Source organism: Halichoerus grypus, chromosome 6 (assembly GCF_964656455.1).
Source record: "Halichoerus grypus chromosome 6, mHalGry1.hap1.1, whole genome shotgun sequence".
In the NCBI taxonomy this organism is placed as follows: Eukaryota; Metazoa; Chordata; class Mammalia; order Carnivora; family Phocidae; genus Halichoerus; species Halichoerus grypus.
The window spans coordinates 39,609,792-39,637,036 of NC_135717.1; the positions used below are offsets into that span (position 1 = coordinate 39,609,792).

The 27,245-nt window shown below is 60.4% G+C and overlaps 1 protein-coding gene and 1 long non-coding RNA gene across 3 annotated transcripts; both read right to left on the minus strand.

The window, feature by feature from the left end:
• Window positions 1-4,883: 4,883 nt before the first annotated feature.
• On the minus strand, window positions 4,884-18,671 carry UBE2I (ubiquitin conjugating enzyme E2 I). 2 transcript variants are annotated; one of them, XM_036083379.2, is made up of 7 exons: window positions 18,538-18,671; window positions 13,637-13,713; window positions 13,368-13,451; window positions 12,211-12,283; window positions 7,996-8,105; window positions 7,778-7,857; window positions 4,884-5,487 (listed from the first exon to the last, which is right to left on the minus strand). In XM_036083379.2, the coding sequence occupies exons 2-7, from the start codon at window positions 13,700-13,702 to the stop codon at window positions 5,424-5,426; spliced, it is 477 nt and encodes a 158-aa protein (XP_035939272.1). In that variant the 5' UTR covers window positions 13,703-13,713; window positions 18,538-18,671; the 3' UTR covers window positions 4,884-5,423. The 2 variants fall into 2 exon arrangements, with proteins under 2 accessions (XP_035939272.1, XP_077931133.1); XM_078075007.1 differs by lacking the exons at window positions 13,637-13,713; window positions 18,538-18,671 and adding an exon at window positions 12,954-13,098.
• Window positions 9,344-12,204, minus strand: LOC144382309 (uncharacterized). Its single transcript, XR_013448960.1, has 2 exons — window positions 10,721-12,204; window positions 9,344-10,480 (listed from the first exon to the last, which is right to left on the minus strand). It is a non-coding gene; the product is annotated as an uncharacterized LOC144382309 (long non-coding RNA).
• Window positions 18,672-27,245: the final 8,574 nt, after the last annotated feature.

Below are 27,245 nucleotides of genomic sequence, written 5' to 3' on the forward strand. Positions count from 1 at the left end.
GCTCACTGGGCCGCAGCTTGGCCCCTAGGCTGTGAACATCCTGCCTTGCAGGCCCATCCTGCCCATTCCTCGGAGTTGGGGGAGGGAGTATGGGGAAAGCAGGGCCATGGCTCCCCAGCCCAGGGGGGACCTGGCACCTCTCCCATCACCCCCAGATGGGGCAGACACTGCTCTGATGGGGACACCACCTGTCTCAGCTCCTCGGTGCAGACCCACACATTTCCACGCTGCCCTGGAGGAGACATGGACCCGCCAGGGTGGATTCTCTTTCTGGAAGCTCTCTGCTTGCAGGCGCTGCTTCCATCCAGGCCCAGCACAGCTATGCATATGGGGACAGAGGTGCTCAGGAACACGCATCAACTGCTTGGGACAGAGATGAGTGGGGGCTGCCTTCTGCACGGGACAGGAATTGGGGAGGGGCAGCTGATGTTCTCCCCTGGGGACTGGCAGGTTCTGAGCCAGGATCTCAGAGCCGACGCCCCCCGCCCCTGCAGTCCCCTCAGCCCTGCAGTCCTTCGTCGGGTCCTGCCAACCTGTTGGAACAAACACAGGCCTGGTTGCCATGGTGATCATAATGGTTTGGGGTGAAGAGATGAGATCCTGCAGCTGCTATAAACAGGAAGTTAGGAGGGGCCCCTGCTGGCCCCCACATCCAGTGTCCTTTGGGGAGCATGGGCTGGGGGCCAGCAGCACAGAGGCACCAGCCCCAGCCCTGTGGCCGTTGGGGTGGAGGCCTGTTGGAGACCTCACCACCGTCTTTGACAGATAAGAAAACTATGGAGAGGGGAAGGGCTCTTCCAGGGCCACACAGCAATTGGGTGGGTGCTGAGCCCAGCCTTGGGCCTCAGTTTCCCCAGGAAAAGATCCCCAGACCCTCCATGCACAGACACTTCCTGGGGAGGGAGAGATGGGCCCATTCTTGCTCAGTCCCGTCCTCCTCCCCACCTAGCTCAGACCCCTGCCCCGTCACACCCCTCTGCTGCCCTGGACCTCAGTTTCCCTTTTGTTTGTAAATGGACATAGCAGCAGCATGCACCCCTCAGCGAGGGGGGGGGTCTCAGTGAGGAGCCAATACTGGGTAGTGTCAGCTGCACACCCTCTGGGTCCACATGGGATGGGGACCGTGGCCATGGCTGGCCCTCGGGGGACTCAGTTTCCACCTCTGTAGGTGGGGGGGGATGACCCCACAGCAAGGGGAGAGGGTGGGGGAGGGGGCAACATGGAGCAAGAATATGTCACAGCAGGAGTTGGGGCACAAAACACCTCACCCAGAGTGGTCAGGCTCGGCAGGGCTGGTGGGGAGGTGGGGTTCACACCCTCTGGGCTTTGGGCAGGCAGGGGCACGCGGCTTTCCGTCCTCAGGGCCAGGAGAAAACCCCCAGGCTCTGCTGGGGTGATGCTCTGGATGGCCGCTGGAGAGCAGGGAGGTGAGAGCGCATCTCTGTAAAGCCACACCACCCCTCATGGTTTAAAGACGCTTGGGGCACCTGGCCGGCTCTGCCAGTGGAGTGTGCAACTCTTGATCTCGGGGGTGTAGGTTCGAGCCCCACGTTGGTGTAGAGATTACTAAGAAAGAGAAAAGAAGGGAGGGAGGGAGGGAGGGAGGGATGGAAAGAAAAGAAGAGGAAAGAAAGAAAGAAAGAAAGAAAGAAAAAGAAAGAAAGAAAGAAAGAAAGAAAGAAAGAAAGAAAGAAAGAAAGAAAGAAAGAAAGAAAGAAAGAAAGAAAGAAAAGAAAGAAAGAAAGAAGAAAGAAAAAGAAAAAAAAAGAAAGAAAAAGACGCTTGACCTCATGCCCTTATGCCCTCTGGTGGCAGCCCCTGGAATTGCAGGCAGAACTCCTAGCCGGCGGACTGCACCTGGGCACCAGTCAGAGGTGTGAAAAGGGGGGCAGCCATGGAGAATGGCTGGGGCATGGCCCAGGGACTTGGGCCAGGACACTCGGGACTGCAGGAATCTGTCCCATTGCCTGTGCCATCTGGGTGGGTCTGCCAGAAGAGGGGGCCCCAGGTGGGAGGGGGTCTGGCCCCTCACCTGAAATGCTTGCTTCTGGGGCCACGACACCGGAAGCCAACACGTGCACAGGTGAAGGCTGCGCCAGGCCTCAGGGTGGTCTTGGGCCTCAGGCTCGGGAGCAACTGTGCAGCTGAGGTTTCTGTGGGGCTGGGGGAGGGGTGGGAGCGGAGCAGTGGAACCACATAGGGCTCCGCAGGTCTCCATGAGGGCCGGCCACCTGGCCGCCGAGTGCTGTCCACTGTCCACTGAGCCTGCCCATCAGCATCTGGCCCAGACGCAAGTGCGCGGGGCCACCTCCCAGCAAGGCCCCTCCTACACTCAGCCCTCTGTGAGGGGCCCTGGAGGCAACAAAGGTCGTACCCCCCCATCAGGAGGCTGAGCTGGGGGAGCTGAGTACCCAGCATCATTCTCTGCACAACGGGGGGGGGGGCAGGTTCTGTGGCTCTGGGAGTGGGAGGGGCAGCATGGGCACCAAGGGCCCCTCTCTTCAAGAGGGTGGTGGGTAGGTCCCCTGGAAGGAAAGAGGTCAGGGAGGGAGAACACAGGCCCTGGGCCTGCAACTTCCTGACAGGTGCAGAACTCCTAGGGTCTGGGGACAGCAGGGTGGATGGGACTGGTGCTCCAGCCCCATCCCGCCCCATGGTCCTAAGCCAGCCCCCTCGGTCAGGGCCAGGGCCTCCGCAGATGGGGTCCCAGTGTCTGGAGGACTCCAGATGAGCCTCGTGGGCCCTGGCAACAGGATACCCCCCAGTCTCAGCACGAGGGTCTGCTGGGGTTGGATCCTGGACCAGCCATTTCTCAGGCCCCTCCCTGCTGAAGCAGGCTCAGACCGGTTCGAGCTGGCCCAAGTCAGTGTTCAGCGCTGGCCCTCCAACCTGGCAACGTGTCGTCATGGCAACCTCAAAATGGAGGCTGCCCATCCGCAGAGCCTGATACGTGCCGAGGGTTTTGGGCGGCCCAGTCAGGGAAGGAGGCGGCTTTGCACGGTGGACAGGTGTGAGGGTGCGGCTCTGGCCTGGGCGGGACTGTCCAGTGAGGCCAGGGGGACTCTCGGGGACCCACAGTCCGTCCGCCCGTGGGCAGGTTCTCCGAGGAGCCCCAAGGCCAGGCCCGAGCCCCAGCCAGTCCTGGACACACTGTTGGGGTCTGAGGACTCACATGCAGCTGGGCACCCCCTGAAAAGGCCCACCCCAGGCATGAAGGACAGCTTGGGGTCCCAGGAGGGACGCCCTGCTCCGGGAGGCTGGGACATGCAGGGGGGACTTGGCCACAGGGCCAAGGCCAGCACAGGATGTGTGCCTGGTCTCAGAGGGGATCACAGGGGGTGTCCCACCCTGGCTCCAGGGTCACCAGCCCCTGCCCCCCGCGGGCCCCTGAGGGTCTGGCGCCAGAGGCCAGGGGGAAGAGGTAGCAGGGGTGGCTGTGGGGCGGGGGGGGGGGGGTGGCGGGGCAGGAAAAGGACACAGCCTGCAGGCAGCAGTTTGTGGAAATGTTTTTAATCAGAGGATTCTTAGATACAGTGGTTAATGTATTGCCCACAATTCCTTACTAATTATTAGGCGCCTCATGCTGGGAACACACGCTCTTCCCTCACATCAGAAACAGGATGGACACATTCCATACTTCTCCTGTCACAAGAGTCACATCTTTGTTAAGCCAAGGACTGTGGCACAAAAGGACATTTCATTAGTTGAAATCATGACAATTTGCTAGAAACATCGATTACTTTAGAATGCTCCAACTAGAAAATATATTGAATTTCCATATATATTAACCATATACATGTGCAGCTATTACTAAGTGTAGCTCAGTCATTACAAAATAAGACATTCTGGGAGAGGCTACAAACACACAACCCAGCTGAGCCTCCGGAAGGCCCTCTGCATTAGAAATAAATCACCAACATCAAGCGTTTAGCTCCGCTAAACGTCCAGCTAAGCGAGTGAGCAAGGCACTGGGACCCGGAGCCACGCACGTACTGTGGCTGAGGGGCCGTAGGAAGCCACCTCCACCTTCCGCTGCCGTCCTGCTGCTGGGCCGCGTCGAGATGCCCTTCCTGACTGAGGGTCCTGGCGACTAGCCCTCCCGCCCTGGCTCGGTCGGTGTGCTGGAGCCACAGGTGACCCGCTTGGGAAAGCGAGGGTCCCCAGGGTGGGAAGGCGAGGTCAGCTGGTACAGGGCACTGTGCTCACTGGGCCCGGCCCCTGCCGCTCCTCCGTCTCTGTCTAGGGCACCTCGCGGCTGAGCCGGGACCCAGACCCGTTTCCCAACTGAGCAGGCAGCCGACTTCGGGAAGCTGTGCCGTGGGCTCAGGTTTCAGGGAACAGCCCCGCAGGCGGACCGGGCTCAGAGTCCTTCAGGAAAAAAGAAGCGCCTGTGCACGGTGGCCTCAGACCGGACTCCAGGGCATCTGTCCTGACGCCAGGCGGCCCGCACCCGGGGTGGGGGCCGGTGCAGCAGGCGCAGGAAGCTCCCGGGGCAGCCGGCAGGGCTGGGCAGGCAGCCGGAGGCCGCAGGCCCCCCGAGGCGGGCTCCAGCAGGTGCCAGGACGAGGGGGTGCTGCCAGCGCACAGTCTTCCCTGGGGCTGGGTCTGGCCCGCGCCAGTTTTAGATGGCTCCTGACGCCGGTTCCAACCTGACCACATCTGCTCTGTGCGCAGCCCGAAGACCTGGGGCGGGGGGCCAGGCCCTGGACACATGCCGTCCTTGCACACAGCACTATTTACAGAGGCCCAGGCCGAGCGCACACGGGTCCAGGCGCAGCCGAGCACAGCAGCGAGCCATGCTTCTCGGGCCTGCAGCCGCGTGGGGGGGCCGGGCACTGCGAGGCCCTCCTCACGCTCTTAATGACGATAATGCAACAAAAACCTTTATATAAACAGTTTATTTACTCTAAACAGCAACACAGACAAAACGCCATATAAACACAAAGGAAGTGATGCGGAAACGAGACGCCGGCTGCCTTTGGATCTGAGGCTCATAAGCAACACAACCCGGGTTCTGCGGGGAGCGAGGCGGGAGGGGGGCCGGCGGGAGGCTATGTGTACTGCTACACGGTGGGAAGCATGCCTGCATCCGCGAGCAAAGGAAACTAGCTCCTCGGGGCTCATCGAAGTATAAAAGTTTATAATTTTACAGCAGTTGAAATACTGACATCAATATTAAAATAAAAGCAAGTTTTACATAACAATCAAAAATACAAAAGACTGAAGGAAGAGACCCTGTATGAAAAACCGGGCAGCTCAGCGAGTCGAGGACTGCGTGCCAGTGGCGGAAATGGAAAATGGCGCCCGCCCACCCTCCCAGGTGACTAGTAACTGTACAGAGCAACGTTAGATTTGCAAAAATGTTGTAAACAAGTTCTTGCCAAACCAATCCCTTCCTTCTTACGCTGCCGCGCGGTCGCCACTTATGAAGGTGCGAACTTCTTGGCCTGTGCTCGAACCCTCTTCTCGTACTCCACTCTGTTTTGGCTGAGGAGGAGGTCAAGAGAGAGACAGGTCAGCAGGTGCAGCCCCCTCGAGGGCCCAGGGCGTCACCGGACGCAAAGCGGACTCAGAGGGCGGCCTCTGATCAGGAAGGCCTGGGGGGCAGCCGGACACTTACGGGTCCCTAAGCTGGAAGCAGCTACCATCGTTCTGGAAAGAAAATCCAGGCTGCTGGGCTCTAGTCTCTGCTACAGACGGACGGGACTCATGCTGGTTTCCCCGGGGGGCCCCAGGGGGTCAACAGGGCCTCCATGGAGCCCAGGACCAGTGTGTGCATGTGGGGACACCCGCCTGGGGGTGTGGACTGCTCCCCGTAAGGAAGCTAGGGGTCCCGCCAAGCTGCGCTCTTTCCATACACACCTCTCAGGGCGCTGCTCCGGGTCACCTGCGGCCCAGGCCCCGGGGTGTGCAGGGGCTCCCAAGGTGGAGGGACAAAGGGCCCCCGAGAGGACGTCCCTCAGCTGGCAACAGGCTCCAGTGTGTGCACCACGGAGGCAGCCACGTGCCCGGGCCACCGAGAGCTGAGTCGCAGCCACAGGACACCTGTCTGAGGCCCGGCCTGGCCCCGAGGCCCCAGGGCAGCGGCAGCCACGTCAGCCGTGCTGTCCAGCAGGGGAGGCGCTGCGGCCTGCGGCAGCCCCAACACCACGCTGACGCGCTCCGGTGTGCTCTCAGAGGGGAGCGAGGGCGTGACAGGACTGGTGGCGAGGCGCCCGGAGCCGGGGAAGACGCCAGCAGCCCCGGGGAGGTGGCCGCACACCCCGCCGCGCCGGCCGGTGCACCACAGCGAGCCCCCGGTCCTGCTGCCCCGGTGCTGGCAGCGCAGGCACGGAAAGGGCTGCTCACGGTGTGGCCACCGCCAGCCCCCGCACACATCACCCGTGACGAGGCGCACGCCAGGGCCAGCAAGCCCTCTGAAGGCCACGGGGACCTCAGCTTTGCAGGCCACCTGGTCACGAGAACGTGGTGTGTCCTGAGAGACCTTGTATACCACGAGGCTTGGGCCATGGCGCCACTGTGGACAGAGGTCATGGTGACATCACACAGCACCCAGGTCGGGGAGAAGGGCAGGGGGACAGATCTCCGAAGTCGCTGGTGCACAGCCGCCAATGGGACACGTGGCCTCCCACTGAGCCCCACTGCGGACGCGGGCCCGCCCTGGCTGGAGCGTCCTGCTGCCCCTGGCCAATACTGGGCTGGGCCTAGGGCCCTGAAGCCATTTTGGGAGGGGAGAAATGCATCTCCTGCAACCTGGCACTTCTCTCAGCTGGTCCCCGGACATGTCATCTGCCACTGCCCAGAGCGGCCACAGGACAGTCCCGACCTCGGCTTTCACCCTTGGCACGGCTCTTTATTCCAGAAACATCCCCCGGAAGGAACACGTCCCCGCCTGGCCTCTCCCTTGTATGCTAGCCCCGCCGGTCCCAGGTTTCCGAATGTGGAGCAGTGGGGGGTCAGAGCCCCCAACCTGGCATAAGGCCCCCCACCCAGACCAGCCCAGGAGACCGGCTGGCACAGCCAGGGGACCCAGGACCCACAACCGTGAGGCCTCTGCTCAGGGGCAAGGGCTCTCCCTGCTGCTGACCAGGCCAGACCCACGGGTTTAAACTTGTCGCTCCCCATGAGCCACCCCAGGCCTCCCTCCCTCAGCACAGGCGGGCACCACAGTGCCATGCAGGAAGGGCTGGGGCGAGGAGTGAACACCCGGCATCTGGTGGGCACATCATGGCAACTGGGTGACCAAGAACAAGCCAGGCATGCCGCTCCCCTATAGCCTACACCCAGGCCTGGAAGGGTCAGCAGGAGGACCACAGTGGGAGGTGTGGGGCCCCCAGGGAGCCATGCTATGGGACATGCCTCCTTCGGCACCCACACCTGGGGGCCTTGCCCTCTGAGCTGGACTGGCGTTCACCGAGGTACCTGGTTTGCCTGGCCACAGCTTATCAGGCAAAGTAGCCAATGGGAGCCCGTGTCACCTGACCTCCACCTCCTGACCGCCCCCTTACCACAGCGCTGTGGTCATACTAGCCCTGGTCAGCCGTTCTTGCCCACCACAGGCTCTTCGCACACGGAGCTGCTGCTGCCCACAGGGCCTGCCTGCTTGCTTGCTGGCGTCAGATGCTTCCCTGACCACCTCACTTGGTCTCCCACTCACGGCTCGAGTCTCAGGGCCATCCAAGCAGACCGCCAGGAGTGGCAGCCTGGACCGGATTTCCAGGCAAGCGCGTGCAAGCCAATGTGTGGCCACAGCGAGTGGGGCCAGACCAGTACTAACCAGTAAATCGTGTAGGCCTCTGCTTGAGCTGGGTCCTGGATATTTGGTTCATTTAGAAGTTCCTGTATTCCTAACAAGATCTGTGTAAGAGACAAAAGAACACGGAGCTCAGTGGTTAGAAAGGCAAGCTTTCCTAGGACTTCGGCCCCAGCTTTGGAGCCAGACCACCGTCCTCTGGCCCCACAGGAAGGCTGAGGCCAGCTCCCCACACCCCATACCTGCTTAATCGTGATGGCTGGCCTCCAGTCCTTGTCCTCCTCAAGGATGGACAGGCACACTGTTCCCGAAGGGTACACGTTCGGGTGAAACAGTGGTGGCTCAAATTTACCTGGAGCACAGGGAGGAAGAAAACGCGATTCTGTGGCAGCCTGCTGTCCCCTCCCCGCACCGGGCCCTCCCCTGTACTGGGTGTCTTGCTGGCCAGCAGGCATGCCGCTAAGAACCGTGGCCTCGAGGTCGCAGTGGGGGGCAGGGTGGGGAGCATACACTGTTCCCAGACTCAGGGGCGAAGCCATGTGCTTGCCCAAGTCCCCGCCCCCGGTCACCCCCAAGCCAGCCCAGACTCGGGAAGGTGGGGAGGGGATGCAGTCCGTGAGGACAGTCCTGGGGGCGCAGCTGAGGGCAGGAACTCTGAGGCCCTTCCAAACAAGTGGCTATTTTCAGACAGATCATTTTGCTTCAAAAAGAGAGGCCTGTAGGACCCCACACTGTCCCCCTCCACATTCTTTTAAAACACAAAAGTTAATTTTCTTTTTAAAAAACGAACACGTGTAGGAAATTGTAAAACATAAAAGAGCAAGAAAATTGCCTCGAGCCCACCCTGGGGCTGTTCCCCACAGCTAATGTTTGAGGGGTTTTCTGGGCATCTTCCCCCTTTCTCTTTATTGTAAGACATCATTGAATCGTAAAAAGTACAAGGAGTCTAAGAGCAGCTTGACGAATTCCAAAACACACACAGCTAGAAAAACCCCGAGCCGCTCTTCCCCCCCTTCCCCCCAGCACCTGAGCAGCACCCGGGTGAGGGCTTCTCAGACACGCGCCCCGCGGCACATGGTGCTCCCCGAGCGACCGCGCCATGCACCCATCCACCCGGCCTCCACTGACAAAGCCATGAACGTTCCCCAGAGGTCCTTTTGGTGCACGTGTGTCAGTCCTGAGGCGGAGGCATTGCCCGTTTCCAGTTTCCGCATGCCCAGCAGGATCGGTCACGGAGCTCAGCCGTCCTGCTGCAGACTTGAGCTGCCCTGGTAACTCCAGGGGCGGCACCTTCATTCACTGCGACGCACGGTCTGCTTCTTGAAATTCCTGCCAAGTCTCTTGTTCATTTTTTTTTTTTAAATATTTTATTTATTTATTTGAGAGAGAGAGAGAGCACAAGCAGAGGGAGCAGCAGAGGGAGAGGGAGAAGCAGACTCCCCACTGAGCAGGGAGCCCGATGCGGGGCTCGATCCCAGGACCCCGGGATTATGGACTGAGCCAAAGGCAGATGCTTCACCGACTGAGCCGCCTAGGTGCCCCCTTGTCCGTTTTTCAACTGGGCTATCTCCTGACTTGCCAGAGCGCCGGGTACATTCGGGCTACAAGCCCCATCAGGTGAACGTCTTGAGGGAAACTTCTCCCACTTCATGTATGCCTTTTTGCTCTTCTGATCGTACTTTCTCATGAGCACAAGTCCTTAATTTTCACTTAATCCGATAGGCCGATCTTTTTTCTCATCTAGGACAGTGCACCAGTGAGGGGCAGCAGCTTCCCTGAAGCCTTGACCCCGACTCTGGTCACCGCTGGTTTCCTCTGTCCAGAGAAGTCCCCTCCCTGACCGTCACAGGGCCCGCTGCTGACTTCCACGAGGAATCCGGCTCTGACCGCTCATCATCACATCGGGGGGCTTCGCCGTGTTGTGAGCACCTGTGGGTCCTGCCCTCTGGCGGCTGTGGACCATCCCCGTTGCTCACCCACGGGTTTGTTCAGGGACACTTGGGCTGCCTCTGGCTTCTGGTGAGCATGCGTGCATTTCCGCTGAATATTCACTTGAGTAGAGCAGCTGGGGCCTGGGCAGGCCCAAGTTCAGCTTCTGTAGACATGGCAGATGGCTTCCCCAGGCAAATAGTCAAAATTCACACTCTTCAGAGAGGCCTGGGGGCTTCCGCGGCTCTGCCCTCTCCCACCCTGGCTGTGTGTCCGGTGACCCTGGCTGTGTGTCCGGTGATGAAGTTGGGCACCTTCTCCTCTGCTGGCTGGCCGGGAGGAGAGCCTCTCTTGGGAAGGGCCTGCTGATCCGATGGTTGTCTGCCTTTTCCTTACCGATTCGTAGACACCCTTCACGTATTCAGGGTAAGTGCTGATGAACACACAGAACCTTCTCTCCTACTCACTCCCACCTGTGCCTTCTGGTGAAGACCTGGTCCTGAGCGTCATGCAACCCCATCTACTGTCCATCTGCCTCCGGGGGCATGGGGGCACCCTGTCTGTGCTTCACTGGTTAAACCACCCCAAGTGATGAAAATGCCACCCCCCCCCCAATCTTCCTCTAAGAGCTCTACTGCTCCACCTTTGTGTTGAGCATTGACATCCATCTGGAAGACTGGGGTGGAAGGGGGATTCCTTTCTTCTGCTGGGATACCCTGTGGACTGAGTCTGTTCACTGGACCACCCTCTCCCCACATCTCTTGTTCCTTTTGTCAAGAACTGAACCACCCGGGGCGCCTGGGTGGCTCAGTTGGTTAAGCGACTGCCTTCGGCTCAGGTCATGATCCTGGAGTCCCTGGATCGAGTCCCGCATCGGGCTCCCTGCTCGGCGGGGAGTCTGCTTCTCCCTCTGACCCTCCCGACCCTCCCCCCTCTCGTGTGCTCTCTCTCAGTCTCTCTCTCTCAAATAAATAAATAAAAAAAAAAAATCTTTAAAAAAAAAAAAAAAAAAAAAAAGAACTGAACCACCCTACACACGGCCTGTCTGGACTCTGCTCCTGCAGGCCTGTGTCTCAATCACTGGGTCCCTGCGGCCGGTCCGTCTAGCTCACATCTTGCCCATCCTGTTAACGGGGCCGGGTGCCCTCGACTGATGAGCCTCTGCCTGGGTCCTCACAACCATACCCGGCACTCCAAGGTCCATGGCCGTTCTTGGCCCTCTGCACTCCTGCATGTCAGGGTCCCCATGGCCACTTCCACAAAAATGTGCTTGGATTCTGACGTATCACACGGATGCCGCAGATGGGCTTGGAGAGAACGGACATCTTTACAACACTGGGTCTTCCGGCCCATCCAGGGGACCCAGGTCGCCTGTCTCAGAGGCTGTCCTTGGCTTCTCTCAGCCGTGCTCCGGAGTCTCTAGTCTACAAGTCTTGAACCTCTTTCGTTGGATTTATTCCACAGTATTTGATGCTACTGTAAACAGTCTGGTTTAAACACTTTCATTTGCGGCAATTTTAGGAAAATAGGTTTTTGCATGTTAATCTTTTATCCCACAACCTTCATAAACGGACGCCATGAAGAACGTCTGCAGCCCGCCTCCCTTTCCTCTCTTCTGTGGGAATTTTTTCTTCCTTGTTGCATTTGCTTAGAATTCCAGCATCATGTTGAAGAGAAGTGAAAAGAGCAACTATAACTTGTCTCCTTTTTTAATTAAAGCGATTAAAGTAACTCCTGCACGTGGCAAAAACTACTCGAACACCAGAGAACCACCCCAAATAAAGTCTCCATCCCAGCGGTTACCCTGCTAATCATTAATTTTTAAAAATCTTCTGGTAGATGCCCTTATAATGGAAAACGTACTCCTAGCTTCTGAATTAGTAACTGCAACGTAAACATTTACACACGGCCTGGCCTTGCCACGGGCTGTGCCGGACGCCTGTGCACACATGGAGGCACGTGCTCACTCACTCAACCAACCAACCGCGGACAGGGTCGGTGGCTCTCCAGCTTCGGAACAGGAGGTGCCTCTTTCCGCCCGAGTTTTCCGACACTGCACTCTGGTGCTCTAACCAGCACCGTGTTACACACCGCCTCCGCCTTCCCTCCTGCAGCCCCCTCTGGAGGCTTTGGTGCGCTGTCTGTCCGGGCTGCACACACGGCCACAAGCTACACATGAAGCTGTAACCAGCAGGCGGAGCGACACCAGGTGAGGGAAACAAAGCTGTCGGAGCGGGGAGGCTCTGGACCATGGTCCTTTGCGTGCCCATCCCTGCCGGGGCCGCAGGTATGGCACCTTGTCCCCAAGAGGCACAAAGGGCCCCGGTGCCTCCCAGGGGATTACAGCCAGGATCTGCGACTGAGCCCATCATGTGCACCTTCCAGCCCAGGGGCTCAAATGGGCTCAGACCCACAGCTAGGCTCAGGGATGGGAGCCCCTGGAGTTGCCCCCCAGGGAACACGGGACTGCAGATCTCCGCTGGAATATGCTGGAGCAGACGGACTCCGGAGGACTTCACTCTACTTACATTTTGGGGGTGAAGATGGATAATCGTCTTTGAAAAGCATCCGTAGCTTAAACAAGCCTCCTTCCCAGGGAGTCTGTTGGGAAGCGAAGCCGCAGTTAGGAGGGCTGTAGCTTCCGTGGCGCGTCCCCAAGCACCGTCCCAACAGGAGGTGGACTCCTAAACTGGCCCAAAGACCAGGTGCCCCCATGACAGGACTGTCGGTGCCTCCATGGGCCCCAAGGGGGCCTAGAAAGAGCCCTCCCCAGAGAGGAGAAGGGCTGGAGCTGGACTTCTGGGAAGACAGGCAGGGGCCTGGCGGGCTGCCCCCGTAAGGCCCCAGGACGGGGGGGGGTCAGAATCTTCATCTAAGCAGCTGCAGCGAGGCCCCTCCCTCCAGCTCCATGATCCAACAGCTCTCCCCAGCCTCCTCTGGGAGGGACATGGTCACGTCTGCCTCAGCCTCGGGATGGAGAATGGTCTTAGCAAAGGCAGAGGCACAGGCTGGGCGCGCAATAGATGAACCCAAACCACATCACCTTGCAGACAAAGCCATGTCCTAATCCCACCGGCTTAACAGAAGGAGAGGAGGCTATTGGGGAGCACCAAGGCTGAGCTCCCGTGACAGTCACCATGAACCACAGGGGAAGAAAACAGAGGTGACGAGGCCTTGGGAACAATGGGGACACCTCGGGGACCTCCTCTTTCCTTTGGGATCGCCCAGGAAGACCCTCACTCCCAAATGCTTCAAACATGCTGGTCTTAACTGGCCCCGGCAAGCTCAGGCCACACACGGCTTTCCCAGGTGGCCCAATGTGGGGTGTCGGCATCTGAGGGTCAGCAGCCGCCCCGGGCTCAAAGACTGCCGGGACCAGCGTCACAAGGTCGGGGCTGCTTCGGCCGCCGCACGTCCTGAAGGACAAACACAAAGGCCCTCAAGGCTCCTCCTGCCCCAGAGATGTGGCTGGGTCTGGCCCCCAGGCTTGGTGGGGGTGCTGTATCCACCCCGTTCTGCAGCCCAGCTCCCCGTTCTGAATTAAAACTGCCCCAGGGTGGGGGGTGGGGGGGAGTCACAAGTCACCCTACCCTTGTTCCCCCCCATCTCACAGCCCCCTGCCAGGGGGATGGGACCAGGGCCCGTGGGGCCGACACAGGGGATGGGCAGGCCAGCAGAGCCTTACCCCTTTCTTCCCTGGAATGGCACACTCCCAGTTCATGAGGTTCATCGTGCCGTCGGGATTCTTTGTCGGGACAGCCACAAAGCCCTGAGAGAAAACACAAGCACATCAGCGCGGCGCATCTCGTCTCACCCACTCGCAGAACCATCCTGTGACCCCCATGGACCCTCTGCCCAGAAAATGTGACAGGCCCAGGCTGGACGGGGACTTCATGGTTTCCACCGGGGGAAACGGATCCACTCTGCTGCGTGCAGAAATAAAGCTTTCCTTACAAACGGGTGGTCCTTTCTCCAGGCTTTCCTCTCCTGGGCGAGTCTGCTGAGGGCAATCCCCGACATGTTCAAAGTCCCTGGAAGAGACCAGGCAGAGCGCGCAGTTAGCAGAGGAAAAACTCAGGCTCCTCCTGCCCCTTCGCTCTCACACCTCACTCCACACAGACCTGCTCTCAGCGAGCCGCCCAGCCTGGAGGCCGCGCGGGCACCAGCACCCCACAGCGGTGACCCCAGCCTCCCCCTGCCCCCAGGGCCCCATGGCACAGCCTGTGGCCTCTAAGTCACAGTGATCCCGAGATGCAGGGAGATGAAGGCTCCGGCCTGGGGCCATACAGCTGTCAGGTGCTGCGCAGGCAGGGCTCACCAAGCACTCCTGGCAGATGCCTGCACCCCCGTCCTGCCCTCTTCGGTCCCATGGCGCTGGGCTAGAGTGACAGGGATGCCAATCCCACTGTCAGCCTCTAGGAAAGGCAAGGACAAGGTGGGGCTGTCCTGAGGACGGGGAGGGAGCGGGTCACGGCTGTGACAGGCTGCTCCCCTTTGCCCGTGCAGAGAGGGGGGTGGGGCGCCATCAGGCCCCAGCTTAGAATTTAGATTCAGGTCTGGCCAGGAGAATAACCCTTATTCTTGAAAGCAAATGAGTAGAAAGGTGCTCCAGGGTGGACAGCAGGTCATTGTGGACAAGTCCCTGGACCACGCCTAGCCCGCAGCACCCAAGAGACCTACCTCTCACTAGGGCCCCGAGCGCTGTCGTCTGTCCCCTCTACGTTCGCACCCCACAGCCCCCTCCCCAACCCCGATCCCCCAGCACTCCATCACAATAAATGGATCAAGGCCTGTCTCCATTTACTCTGGGAGAGTCAGCAGAAGGGGGGGCTGCAGCAGGCAGCACCGGCAAGCCCGGAGAGACAGCAGCCCGCCCGCTGTGTCCACCTGTCCTGGGAGCATGTTGGGGGAGAGGGCTGCTCAAAGCCCTGCTGATCCTCCCAGCACCTCCAGACCACAGCCCCCAAGGCCTGGAGGCTTCAGCCGTTCACAGCAGCGGCCTGGAGCCCACTGTGCACAGCCTTACGCTGCCTGCAGGTGGAGCAGACTCTCCAGGCTGCTGCTTACCCAGCGGAGCTCAACAGGCCAGTGCCCCCAGCTGCCCTCAGAATTTGACCCTAAGTCTGTTTGTTGGTCTTCAAAATCCACGGAAACGTTGAAGATACCCAGAATCCAGCATTTACCATAAAACAAGGCTTGAACAAGACAAGGCGCGTGTCTCCTGGAAGGGGATGACCAGCAGCCTGCCCCAACCCTTCAGGCTTCCATGGAGAGCTGGCAACAAGTCTCCTCGCTGCTCTTGTGGGGGAAGAGGTCCAACACCCCACATTCCTGGGTACAACAGGGGTTCTCCACAACCACAAGGGTTCTCAGCCGGGTTCAGAAGAACCACCTCCCAGCCATATTTCCTGGCTCAGGCTCACCTAACCCCGTCCCCAGCCAGGCTCAACAGACCTGGGAACAACCAGAAGGGAGACCCAGAGGGTATCATGCTGGCTAAGTGTGGAGCCTCAACTCAAACCCAGCTCATGCCCACCCCCCGCCCCCTCCTGTTAACTACTCCTATGCAACAACCTCCAACCCGACTCAGGGTGACCCTCAACTGCCCCTCAGCAATCCAATCCAAACCACACTCTTTGCCCCAGCACCCCCCCCCCTGCATAAACCGGTCCCCGAGCAACACAGACCCTGCCCAGAGCCCACATGGTCGTGCAGCAGGGGTGAGGCCAACAGCTCAGCAGAGACTGGGCCTGGACTCTCCAAGTGTGGCCCTGGGGGCGTGTCATAAATGCACGTCCCCCAGGGCCCCCATGGCCGTAAGTGAGGAACTCTGGGTGGGACCCAGTGCTCAGGGTTTGGGAGGCTCTTGGACAATTATTTTCCGAACAAGTCAGCCAAGTGGGAGGAGGGATCAGGGAATCCCAAAGAGCCACTGCAGCTCCTGGTGTCATGCAAGAGCCCAGGTCTCAGGAAGCTGGCTGAGTTAGGACAAAGCGCTGGACCAGCCAGGTGGGGTCCCATTTTAAAAAACACGTGTACTGAGGTTATCCTAAGAAAAAGTCAAAAGTCAAAGCCCTCTACTCAGGAAGCATGGCCATTGGGAAGAAGTGACAGATCTGACCCCAGAACACACTCTGTAATAAGCTCCAACTTTGCTTGACCTCAAAATTATTTCCAAACTAGACTACACCATGCTGGGACCAAAGCAGAATTCCAATTCACCACCACACGATCCCAGCCTTCTGGTCTGCCCCCTTCATCCCCATCCCTGCACAGACCTGACCGCCAGCAACACGATGCCATGGGGTGTTTGAGACCGCCGAGGCACACACCTGCCCAGAATCTCCCTCACAGGACAGCACACCTGTCTGGAATATTTGTTTAGGCAGAGGTGGGGCCCAGGGAGCGCAACAAGGGTGAGTGTGATCCGGAGGATGAGGACCTGGGCTTGCAGGAGGCGGGTGAGAGCCTGGGGCACATGTTCTCTGGTCAGAAGCAGGCAGTGACTCTGATGCCTGAAAATCTGTCATCTCCACACGTTTCTCAAACCCCTGACCCAACACCAACCCCAGGGTCAGTGGAGATGACCTTCCCTTCAGGAGACTTGAGGGCACAGCACACTCCAGCTTCTGAAACGCTCCTGCCTCCTAGCGCTCCCCGCCCCCCCCACCCCCAAGCAGACAGCGCAAGTTGGCAGGACGCTTCTGCTGAAGTAATCAGCATAGAGGTTCAGTGACCAAATACAAGCAGCCTGGTGAGCAGTTCTTTAAGTGACGAGGGGGCTGCAAGGTCCCCAGTGAGTCCGAGCTCAGCCAGGCATCAAAACAGGTTCCTGAAGCCCAGGCCAGAGCCATGGATACCAGCACTCAAGGTGCTCTGCGGGAGCTGGGAGCAGGCCCGGCCAGGGCTCCGGAAAGGCAGGCAGGGCGATCCTGAGTGCTGTCTGCTTGCTGACCACGTGTCACAACCCTGCCACAGGCCACCTCTTCTGCCCCGAAGACCGGAAAGTGCCGCCTACAAAGGCCCTGTCCTAGCTGTGTGAGTTGTCCCAGATCGTGGGAGGTAACGAGGGGTGGTCCCGTTAGAGTTCCCGAAGCCTCCTTGTCAGGGGTGCTGATGGGCCAGACTGGGCACCAAAGTGAGTTTCTGCCATCAGGGCAAAGACCCACTGGTGCACATCCGCCCAGTCTCAAGCAGAGACCCGGTCTCTAAGACATGCTTCCACTCCCACTGGCCTCCTGCTGTCCAGGACAAAGCAGCCAATTTGTTACATTTTAACTACAACAGGGAACCACTCATTCAGAATCCCACTTAAAACCCAATCTCCCTTCCCCAAGCTAACAGAGAGGCACTTAGGGAGCAGGTAAGCATTACTAGATGCTACAGAGCAACAGTGATGAGATGCAGACAACACATCTTGGAAGCACGAGAGCCAGCCTGCAGGACAGGAGCCGGGCTCTCCAGGCACCACCACCACCTCTCTCCAGGGCTCCCACACTGGGCTGTACTTGAGGGTGCGTGCTCTGCTACCGGAGGACACGAACCTCAGAGCCACTTCCTGGCTGCCCGGGTGCAGGCAAGGTGCTTCTCTCCCCCTTCCTCAAGTTTCTCATCTGTAAAATGGGTGATAGCGCTGTGACCCCACAGGCTTGCCCAGGAGAAAATAGATTATGGATGGGAAGCCGGGGACCACCCTTTCCCACCAAAAGGCAACCCCCCCGGGCGAAGGCATTTCTGCACCTGACAGAGGCACCTGCCCCAGGATGCACTTTCCCTGTGCGCTGCCCACACAACTCCCAGGACCCCAGGCTGTTTCTGAAGCAAGGTCCTTAACCTCAGGACTCAGCAGACAAAGGTTCAACAGCAGGCACAATTCACCCCTAACCACCCCCTAAAAAAGGCTCTAAGCAACGCAGGAGAAAGGATCCATCTCCCTTTCCCGTGGAGTCACTTCTCTATCCAAAAGCAGTGTTTCCTTAATAGCAAGAAACATTTAGGGCTACAGACTTCAAAAGGAAACAAACGAAAGGCCAACTGTGCAAACCCAGGGACTAAGCATATTTTCAAACTACAGCAAACGAACCAGGTACCGCCGTGATTTCGGGACAACGGCAGGCCGGGATCGTGAGCCCGGCTAATCGTGCCCTTTCCTCCCTCCTACTCACGTAACTACCAGCTCCGAGCTCCGTTCAATCGGTACAAAGCAACCTCCTAGGAAACTCGCGTTCAGGGTCCCACCAAGTGCAAGCGGCGCTCTTTAGAGGCACGAGAAAACTCAGACTGTTTTGGTTTCTAGACCCCCGCCAGACGAGCCAGCGCTGTTGTAATCGCCACTTTCAACTCTTTCTGCCGTGCATGCTCTCCCCGGCTGGCGAGCGCCACAGGTCTGTGTGCAGACCGTGACCCCGGAAACGAATTTCCCTGGGGCGGAGGAGAGCCCCGGCGGCGGGGCGGCCCAGGCTCGCGTCCCTGTCAACAGCGGCCGCTGCCAGCAGCACCTCGGGGACGCCGCCGAGCACGCGCCAAGGGACCGTTCTCCCCGCTCCCGAACGGGCGCGCGGCGGGGGCTCGAGGGGCCGGCCGGCCGCGACCCCAGCCAGGCCGGGCGGGGGCGGGGGCGGGCCCGAGGCCGGCGGGCCCCGGGAGATCCGGCGGGGGGAGCCGCACGGCCGCGGCTCGGAGGCGCACCGGATCCCGGTGGCCCTGCCCGAAGCGGGGGTGCGCGGGGCGGGCCTGGGGTCGGGGGGTGAGGAGGCGCCCGCCCGGCCCGGGCCCGACGGCGGCGGAGGCCCCCGCGCCCCGAAGCCGGCCCCCGCCCGCGCCCCCCGCCGCCCACCCGCGTCCCCCGCGCTCACCTCGGGCGGCCGCGGCCCGGCGAGCGAGGCGGACGAGGCGGCGGCGGCGGCGGCGTCGGCGCTCCCTTTGTCTCGGGACTTCCCTCCCGAGCCCGCTCCGCGCGCAGCCCGAGCGCTCCGAGGACCCCGGCGGGCGGGGCGGGGCGGGGCCTGCGAGGGCTGCCCGCCGCGCGCCTGCCCGCCGCGCAGCCGGCGCCGCCCCGCGCCCCGCGCCGCCCGCGCCGCCGCGCGCCGCCCGCCGCCCGCGCCCTGCTGCCGCGCGCCCGCGCCTCGGGCCAGGCCCGAGAGCCTGGTCCGGGTGCGGCTTTCCAGTCAGGCGGCACTGCGGACACCTGCGCCCTTAAAGGAGCCGCGTCCCCGACTGGAGGGAGCGTCTACAAACTCCCCCTCGCGATGCGTGCGTCCACTCGAGGACACGCCGGCGGGCAGCGGGGCCAGGGGGAGGCCGAGATCTCCAAGGGCTCCCCGGATGCCGCGCTGGCAGCTCTTCGGGCACGGGTCCCGGAGGTCTCCTTGGGGCTGGGGCCAGGGGCCGGGGGGGAAAGACCACTGAGGCCTAAGGATCCCCTGAAGCGTCGCAGCACGGTGACGGTCCCCGGAGCACGGCGCCCTGTGAAACCCCTAGCTATTGGCCATTTCGGGGCCCTAGGCGGGGCGTCCGTCGAAGCCGCCCAATGAGTTGACCCGGTACAAGAGGCCGAGTGCCGGCCCGACCGACGGGAGGAGAAGGGCGGACGCTCCCTAACCCGGGGCTGGCCGGGGGTGGGGGCGGGACGCCGGGGCTGGCGGGTGGGGGAAGGGAGCTGAGGGGAGCGAAGGGGAGGGGCGGGCCGGCCAGGAGCGAACGCTGGCCCCTCCTTGCCTCTCCGGGCACCTCCCCGTCGGGCCCGCCTCGCTGCCCAAACTCCAGCTCACGGTGGGGAGCGGGCGCCTTCCAAGGTCAGCCTGCTCCGCCCGTGGGCGCCTTGGGGTCAGGCAGCTGTAGGTGTCCCCCCGCCCGGCAGCGGCCGGTGGAGGGCACCGCGACCCCAGGCTGCACGGCGTGGGGTGGGGGGGCGCTGGACTGCAGAAGCAACTTGCATCCATTCACTCCTTCTTTCCCTCCCTTTACCCTCCCTCCTTCTCTCCTCTCCCCAGAGCCCCCTCGTTGGAACTGCTGAGGCTGCTGGCTTCCCCAGGGGCAGGAACCCGGCTGCTCAGTGCATGCATTCCGTGTGCTCCCAGCCGTCCTGTTACTTGGGGGAGTAAAAGGAGGGCCTCTCACAAGCCTCGAGATGGGGGAGGGGGTCTCCTGGGTGCAGTGGCTAGGCTGGGTTGGGAAGGGAGTTCTGCCGAGGTTACCTCCCGGTCAGCAGTGGCCCATAGGGCTTGGCTGTAGTGACCGCGGTCCCGGGCGACCAAGGCCAGAGGGCCTGGCCCCCTTGAGCAGAATGTGAGCATTCCAGGTCTCTGCCAGCCTCAACTCCAGAGGGGCTGCCCACGCCTGGACCCCCACAGGGACCCAGCATGGGCCTGGCCTGGGATGCTGCCGCCCTGGGCCCCTCCCCGGCCACACAGCTGCAGTTCTCCACCTCAGGGTGCTGGGCCCTTCAGGGGCTTCTCTGAGAAACCTGCTCTCTGGGGCCCCAGCCCAGATTCACCAGTGCTGAGTGGTCCTAGGAGTGGGAGGGTGTGTTTCAACAAGAGCCCCAGGTGAGCCTGCTGTACAGCACAGGGCTGCTGACGACTCTTTAATCAACTGGTTTCCTGCCTGGGAGCATGGGCTTCGGTTCAGGCTTTCTCTGCAGATGCCAGGAGGTTTGCACAGGGCTGTGTGGGGAAGGCACCCGGCACATAGCAGTGGCCACTAAAATGTGGTGGCCACTGCTGGAGGAAAGATAGAAGAACCAGGGGCTCACGTGGGCTCCGCAATGATGGGGCAGAGAGGGAGCAGGGCTGGCCATGTGGGGGTGGCCTGGGGGGTAATAGGGGTGTAGTTTGGTGAGACCAACCAATGTGTGTGGCCTGGCCCTGTGGGTCATGGGGAGCCATGGAAGGTTGTGGAGGAGGAAACGTACATAAGACCAGGACCTGTCTTTATGTGTGGTGAGGGGATACCTGGAGATGGGGAGGTGTGGCCCCTTGGCCCTGGTTGCCAAGTCCCAACCAGCAGGAAGAACTGTCTTCCTAGGGGAAAGTGGCTCTCATTCTGGGAAGAGAGTCAAGATTGGTGGAAGAGAATGGGGCATTTAGCTGGAGGATATGTTGGAGGGCAGGGGGTGAGCAGAAGGCTTCCTCCCACCTGGTATCCTCAGCCCAAAGCCTCCTTGAGCTCATACCTTGGCACACACATGCGCGGTGACGGCCTCCATTCATCGGTCAGCTCACACACATTTATCCAGCACTGACTGTGGCCTTGAGGATGCACAAGGGCATGGTATAGCCTGGGCCACATGGCAGGCAGGGAACAACAGGGTGGCCTCTAGGACCTGAGAATGCTGCCCCCCTGCCCCCCACCCCAGGACAGCCAGCAAGAAAGTGGGGCCTTCAATAGCAGGGGGAGGGGGCTGAATGCTGCCAACCACCAGTGAGTTTGCAGGAAGGCCCCAAGCCTCAGATGAGGGCCAGAGATGCTGAACAGGGGCCTCACCAAGCCCGGGCTCCTGATGTACAGAAAGTGAGATAACAGAAGTGCCTTGTTTAAAGCCATGAGGCGTTCAGGGAGCAGTCATGCAGCTAAGGAACACGCCTGGTTCAGACAGCGCAGTCAGGGAGGTCTCTGATGAGGTCCAAACAGCCCTGAAGGAGGACTGAACCCCAGCTGTGGGGAGGCTAGGGGAAGATCCTCCCTGGCAGAAGGAGTGGGAGGTGGGGTGGACAGGGCAGAGTGAGAGGAGGAGGGTGGCAGGGGTGAGGTTGGACCAGGCAGTTGGACAGGACCTCGAGTGACATTTCCAGGGTGCTGGGGACTCTGCTGTGTGTTCAAAGTGGAGCAGTTCCAGTGGGAGAGATGACTGGGTCCGGCTCCCTGGGTACAAAGGAGAAACTGAGGCTTGGAGAGGGTGAGGGCTTTGTGCAGTCAGTGAATATAAAACCCAGACGAGGAAGGATGCTGGCCAGCCATGGCAGGTCCTATGCCCACCCCACGAGGAGGGGGTGGTGTGCCTGGGAGCTGCCTGGAGTAGGGGCAGGACCCTCTGCTCCCCCGGGTGCCCTATGGAGGCCAGGCTGTGGGCATGGAGGAGGTTTGTGCACAAGGCTGCCGCCGCTCCAGGGGCTGGGCTGAGAAGCACCTCCACATGAAAAACAATGAAGTTGGACCCCTTACCTCACACCACATACAAAACTAACTCAAAGACCTAACTAAACATAAGAGCTAAAACTGTAGGGGTGCCTGGGTGGCTCAGTCGTTAAGCGTCTGCCTTCAGCTCAGGTCATGATCCCAGGGTCTTGGGGTCCAGCCCCACATCGAGGCCCACATCGGGCTCCCTGCTCAGCAGGAAGCCTGCTTCTCCCTCTCCCACTCCCCCTGCTTGTGTTCCCTCTCTCGCTGTGTCTGTCAAATAAATAAATAAAATCTTTTTTTTTAAAAAAGGAGCTAAAACTGTAAAATACTTAGAAGAAAATGCAGGGGGAAATCCTCACAACACTGAATTTGGCAATCGTTTCTTGGATAGGACACCGAAACCACAGGCAAGTAAAGAAAAAAAAAATAGATAAATCAGGCTTCATCCACATTAAGAACTTTTACACATCAAAGGAAACTAAGGGAGAAAAGATTCTCTGGAAGAGGAAGGCCTGGGCCTGCAGGGGCTGAACCTGCCTTCCTGAGCTCGGGACCCATCCTAGGAGGATGAGCAGCCTTGTCTTCCAGCTCTGGGGGAAGCATGTGGATTGCCAGGGGGACCCTGCAGCCCCCTCTCCTCCACCCCAGGCTGGCATCCCCACTTCCTCCTCTGCGCTCTGCTGTAATGTTGTCCCTGGGCCTCCCAGTTCCATCAAGGACACACCCTGTGTCTTGGCGGGAGGGGGGTCCTCCTTGCCAGACTGAGCCTTTCCTAGGATGTTCTAGGTAGTAGTGACTTGGCTGGGACACTGGTCCTACTGCCCCCCCTTCAAGGGGTTCCCTTTGCAAGCTCCTCAAAGGGCTGGGGCATCCCTCGGACGCCCCCCCCCCCAGGCTCCTCAGCCCCTGGCCTGGCTACAGAGGGCACCTACTAGCGGTCCCAAGCCAGGTCCTGGGGCCACATGAAGGTGTCATGCGCCCCTCCGCATCTGGCCCGTGTCCCCAAGCTTGCTCATCCCCGTCTACTGGATGGTTTTGTACATTAGAAAAGAAGAAGGAGCAAAGTCTGGGGCCTTTGCTTGCCTGTGCCATGACCTGTGGGTTTGATGGCGTCTTCCTGCCCCAAACGAGAAAGGAAGACGGTCATCGGATGCCCATCACTGCGAACCACCAAATCGCCACTGTCCCCTAAGACAGACGCCAAGGAGAACAGGCTTGGCAGTGGGCAAACCTCCCGCTATGCGTCCCTCCCGGCCGCTGGGTCTCCGTTTCTGCTCTGACCTGGCCAGTGAAGAGCTGAGTGACCAGTGTGGAAAATATCCGATTGTCATGAGCGCCGTGAGGAGCAGAGGATAAAGGGTTGGGTTGGTGGGGCTGGGCGTCCCCCACTACTACGCAGAAGGAACCTGGCCCCACAGAGTTTGGCCCCCAGCTTCCAGAAACCAACGGAAGGGGCCGCGGGGCAGGGTACACAGGGTCATGCGGGCGTTCATCCCTTCCCAGTGTATGGAGTGTGGGGCCAAGGAGAGGTTAGCCATTTCTGTCTCATTCTCAGATGGGAAAACACATTTGCTACTGCTAGAGACCAAGGGCTCTCCCTCACCAGGACACCCCGTGGAGGTCCCCGGCTCCACGTGCCTGCAGGTGCACACACCCGTGGCACCATTTCCTCAGCTCTCACTCAGCCTGAGCCCCCATGTCAAAATGAGGGAGGGGTTCTGAGGACCCCAAATGCACTGCCAGTGTGTGTCCTTGCCCACCTGGGCAGCTCAGGCCTGACCAAGAGCCCCAGCCCCCAGCCTTGGCCCCAGCCCACTGCTTCTCGCACACCTGCCCACTTCCTGCCTCCAGCCCCCCCACCCCCCCCCACGCCCAGGTGACTCCCTCCCACCTCCCCTCCTCCCTGCTTTAAACACAGCCCCTCCGCTGCCTCCCTCAGCACCTGGAAGGCTCTCCCCGTTGTGTTACAACTGTCTGGCCCTCTGCCTCCCAACCTGCACCCAGGGGGGCAGGAGTTCAAGACACTCCAGGGTAAGAAGGCAGGAACACACACTCACCTGGCTGGGGGTACTCTGACGTGGCCCCGTGACCTGTGGCCCAGGTGCCCGTGGCAGTGGCAGGCAAGGCAGGTCTGACCCCGGCCCACATTGAGCCACGGGCACCCTCTGACCTGGCTGATCTTGTGTTTGCTCGCCCATCCAGGTAACTAAGCATGTGTTAAAGGGGGACTTTCTATCCAAGCGGGTAGGACAGCCCCTGTGCTTTGCACCCCCATAAATGCAGTGCAGACCTGGCCATGCTCCTCGCTCGCAGCCGGAGAGAGTTACCTGCCAAGATTCTGTGTGCACAGGTCCTTTCTTGTTGGGGGTAGGAGTGGGGAGGGGGGTGCCAGGGCTCAGAGAGAGGGGACAGTAACCACAGGGGCCCAAAGGGGGGCCCTTCTCTTCATTTTAATCAGGAAGATTTTCCGGGAGCCGGAATGCCTCCTTCATGCTAGAGTTCTGCAGTATTGGATGCAAGCTCCTTGAACCCTGAGAGCCGTCTGTGGACGCACATTCTCCGTGCCGCACTCTGACATCCTGTGAGGACACCCAGGTGCTCCAACCATTGTCCACGTCCACTCCCAGTTTCCTGGTGCTCCATCTCCACATTCCCGGCGCCAGGTCCCGGTGATGCTCAGGACCAAGGTGTGTCCCCGCAGGGGAGCCGGGTCTCGGTCGCTGTGGCCCATCCCCGAGGAGGGGTGCAGCCTCGGGGGGGCAAGTCACGCTGCCCAGAGCCCCAAGGGAGGGAGGGCGGCTCAGCCACAGCGCCACAACCACTGCGCTGCCCGGTCCCAGGGGCCCTGTCCACCAGGGCTTCTCCCAGGGCCTGACAGCCACGCCGCCACTCCCCAGGCCCGCCCACCAGCCAGCTCCCACCGGGCAGGCCGCGTGGCTGACTCATCACAGGTGTGCCTTCTCCGAGGGAATGAGCTCAATGCCCTGAGGTGCCTCCCCCCCCATGTACTCTCTGGCGCCTTTGACACAGATACACTTACTGAGTGTGTGCTCGTGCTGGGGGCACAGCTGGGAACGGGGTATCAGGGGCCACAAGTGAGGACCGTCCCTGTGCCTCCGGGGCTGACAGTCCAGAGAGGAGATGGCTCCGCAAAGCGGGCCTGCCCTGCAAATGAGATTTGCACAACTGGGCGGGAGAGGAAGGGCCCTCGTGCTTTCTCACAGGTCAGGGCAGCCTTTCTGGAGGAGGCAACATCCTGGCAGGTGCTGGGAGGGTCCAGAGGGTGATGGAGGGAGGTGGGCCGGGAGTGATTAGGAAGGGCCAGGCTAGGAGGACAGGGAAGGGGGTCCAGCAAGGAATTCTTTGTCCTGCGGGAGTGGGGGATGGGAAGCGTTTTAGTAACACGGGTGGGCTTGCACCCCCATCTGCTAGGAAGATTGCAGGGTGTGCACAACAGTCTGGAGAGGGCAGGACCAACAGGGAGACCAGCTCGCTGCTCCTGGCAGAATCTGGGGCAAGGAATTTGGTGGCCTGGTCATGGAAGGGGCGACCCAGGAGAGGGTGCACCCAGGGGGCAAGGCCTGCATCGGGCCTTGGACACCAGCAGTTACAGCCTGTGGCCCGGGGTCCTTCGGGGGAGCCTGCAGAGTGGCAGGCGCGCAGAGGTGCGTCAAGGAGACCCAGAGTGGAACAGCGCGGGGTGGAGGCTGCTGGGAGGTCAGGCGATACCTGGGTGGGCCCCGCTGTCCCCGTTTGGGTTTAGCATTGAGAGCCCCGTCCTGTAAGACCCAGACGTTCCACTCGGAGGTGTAGACTCCAAAGAATTGAAACCAGGCGCTCCTACACAAGCAGGCCCATACATGCTCATGCCACTACTCAGAACGGTCACGACGCAGAGAAATATAGTTTAGTCAGCGCATATGCGGATACACAGCTGGGTCCGGCCAGACAGTGGACACCCACGAGGCCACATGACGGCATGAAGCTCTGGCGCCTGCCGCGACCGGGACGAACCTCGAGAGCGTGCGGAGTGAGAGAAGTCGGGTGCGGAGGCCACGCGGTGTAGGATTCCACGCGCGTGAAACGTCCAGAGACAAACGCAGGCCGGCGGTTCCAGGGGGCTGGGGGTGGGGAGTGTGTGCTTCGTGGGCAGAGCTCCCTTCTGGGGGGATCCCGTGTTCTGGAACCGCACAGCACTGCACTCACACCGGATGCCTCTGAACTGTTCACTTGAAATGGTTACAGTGGCAAGTGTTAGGTTACTATGTATTTTTACGGCAACAACAACAACAACACAAAAGCCCTGACGTCTTGCCAGGACATCACGACCACCCAGTGGGGGTTGCTGGTGACTTGAGGAAGCCAGCCGGGGCTGTGGGGGTGCCAGTGGTGGGGGGGGAGGACCGGAAACCCATCCTGAAGACCACAGCCGGGGCTAGGGAGCAGGGGAACAGGGTCAAGGAGGGAGTTCTGTCTGGTTTTTAGATGGGAGCAGTTGGAGGTGTGTTTAGCTGCTGATGACCAGGTCACTAAATGCAATGCGTTAAAAAAAAAAACCCACATTTTTGGGGCACCTGGATGGCTCAGTCAGTAGAGCATGTGACTCAATCTTGGGGTTGAGTTTGAGCCCCACGTTGGGTGTGGAGATTACTTAAAAATAAAATCTTAAGAAAAAAAAGGAAAAGCTAAGTAACCTTAATAAACAAAGCACTCACCAACACCAGTCAGAAAAATAACAAAGCCTGAAAAGCTGGTTGGCCAAGGAAGACCAGAGACCAGTGACTCACAGGAGAGGGATCAAGATCAGGGATAAACAGAGGGGAAACTGAGGCCCACCCAGGGTGAGATGGAGACTGTGGGTGTGGGGAGGCAGGGCAGGGCCCAGGAGGCACAGGGCGGGGTCCCCACACGGCAGGGCGTGTGCCGGGAGAGTTTGGGGAGCAGGTCCTAAGCCCGCTGTCCCGAGGCCCTCGCCTGCCCAGGTTCCACCATCAGTCAGGGCGTGTGTGGCCCAGCTGGGTTCTCACAGCTTCTGTGTGGGATTAAACTGCATCCCCCAAATCCATGTGTTCAGGCCCCAACCCCCAGTGCCACTGTATTTGGAGGCAGGGCGTTCAGGAGGTCATTAAGGTTAAGTGCGGTCACAGGGTGGGCCCCTGATCCTGGTAAGAAAAGGAAGAGAGAGGTCACTGTCTCTCTCTCTCTCCACTGTGCGAACACAGCGTCTGCAGGCCAGGGAAGGACTCACCAGAACCCAGCCGCCCGGGCACCCTGATCTCAGACTTCTCGCCCCAGGACTCTGAGGAGTGTCTGTTGCTTAAGCCCCAGGCTGTGGCATCTGTGGTGACGGCCGGGCAGACTGAGACACCCTCCCCATGGCTCTGAGGCCTCGAAGGCGTTCTCGGGCCTGACGGTCACTGTGCGTGCCTGGGTCCCGCCAGCC

Coding starts and splice junctions, on each gene's coding strand:
- UBE2I (XM_036083379.2), bottom strand. CDS start 13,702: ATGTCGGGGATTGCCCTCAGCAGACTCGCCCAGGAGAGGAAAGCCTGG. Junction 12,284..13,367: donor CCATTCCAGGGAAGAAAGGG/GTAAGGCTCTGC, acceptor GCTTCCCAACAG/ACTCCCTGGGAAGGAGGCTT. Junction 5,488..7,777: donor GAGGCCTACACGATTTACTG/GTTAGTACTGGT, acceptor CCTCCTCCTCAG/CCAAAACAGAGTGGAGTACG.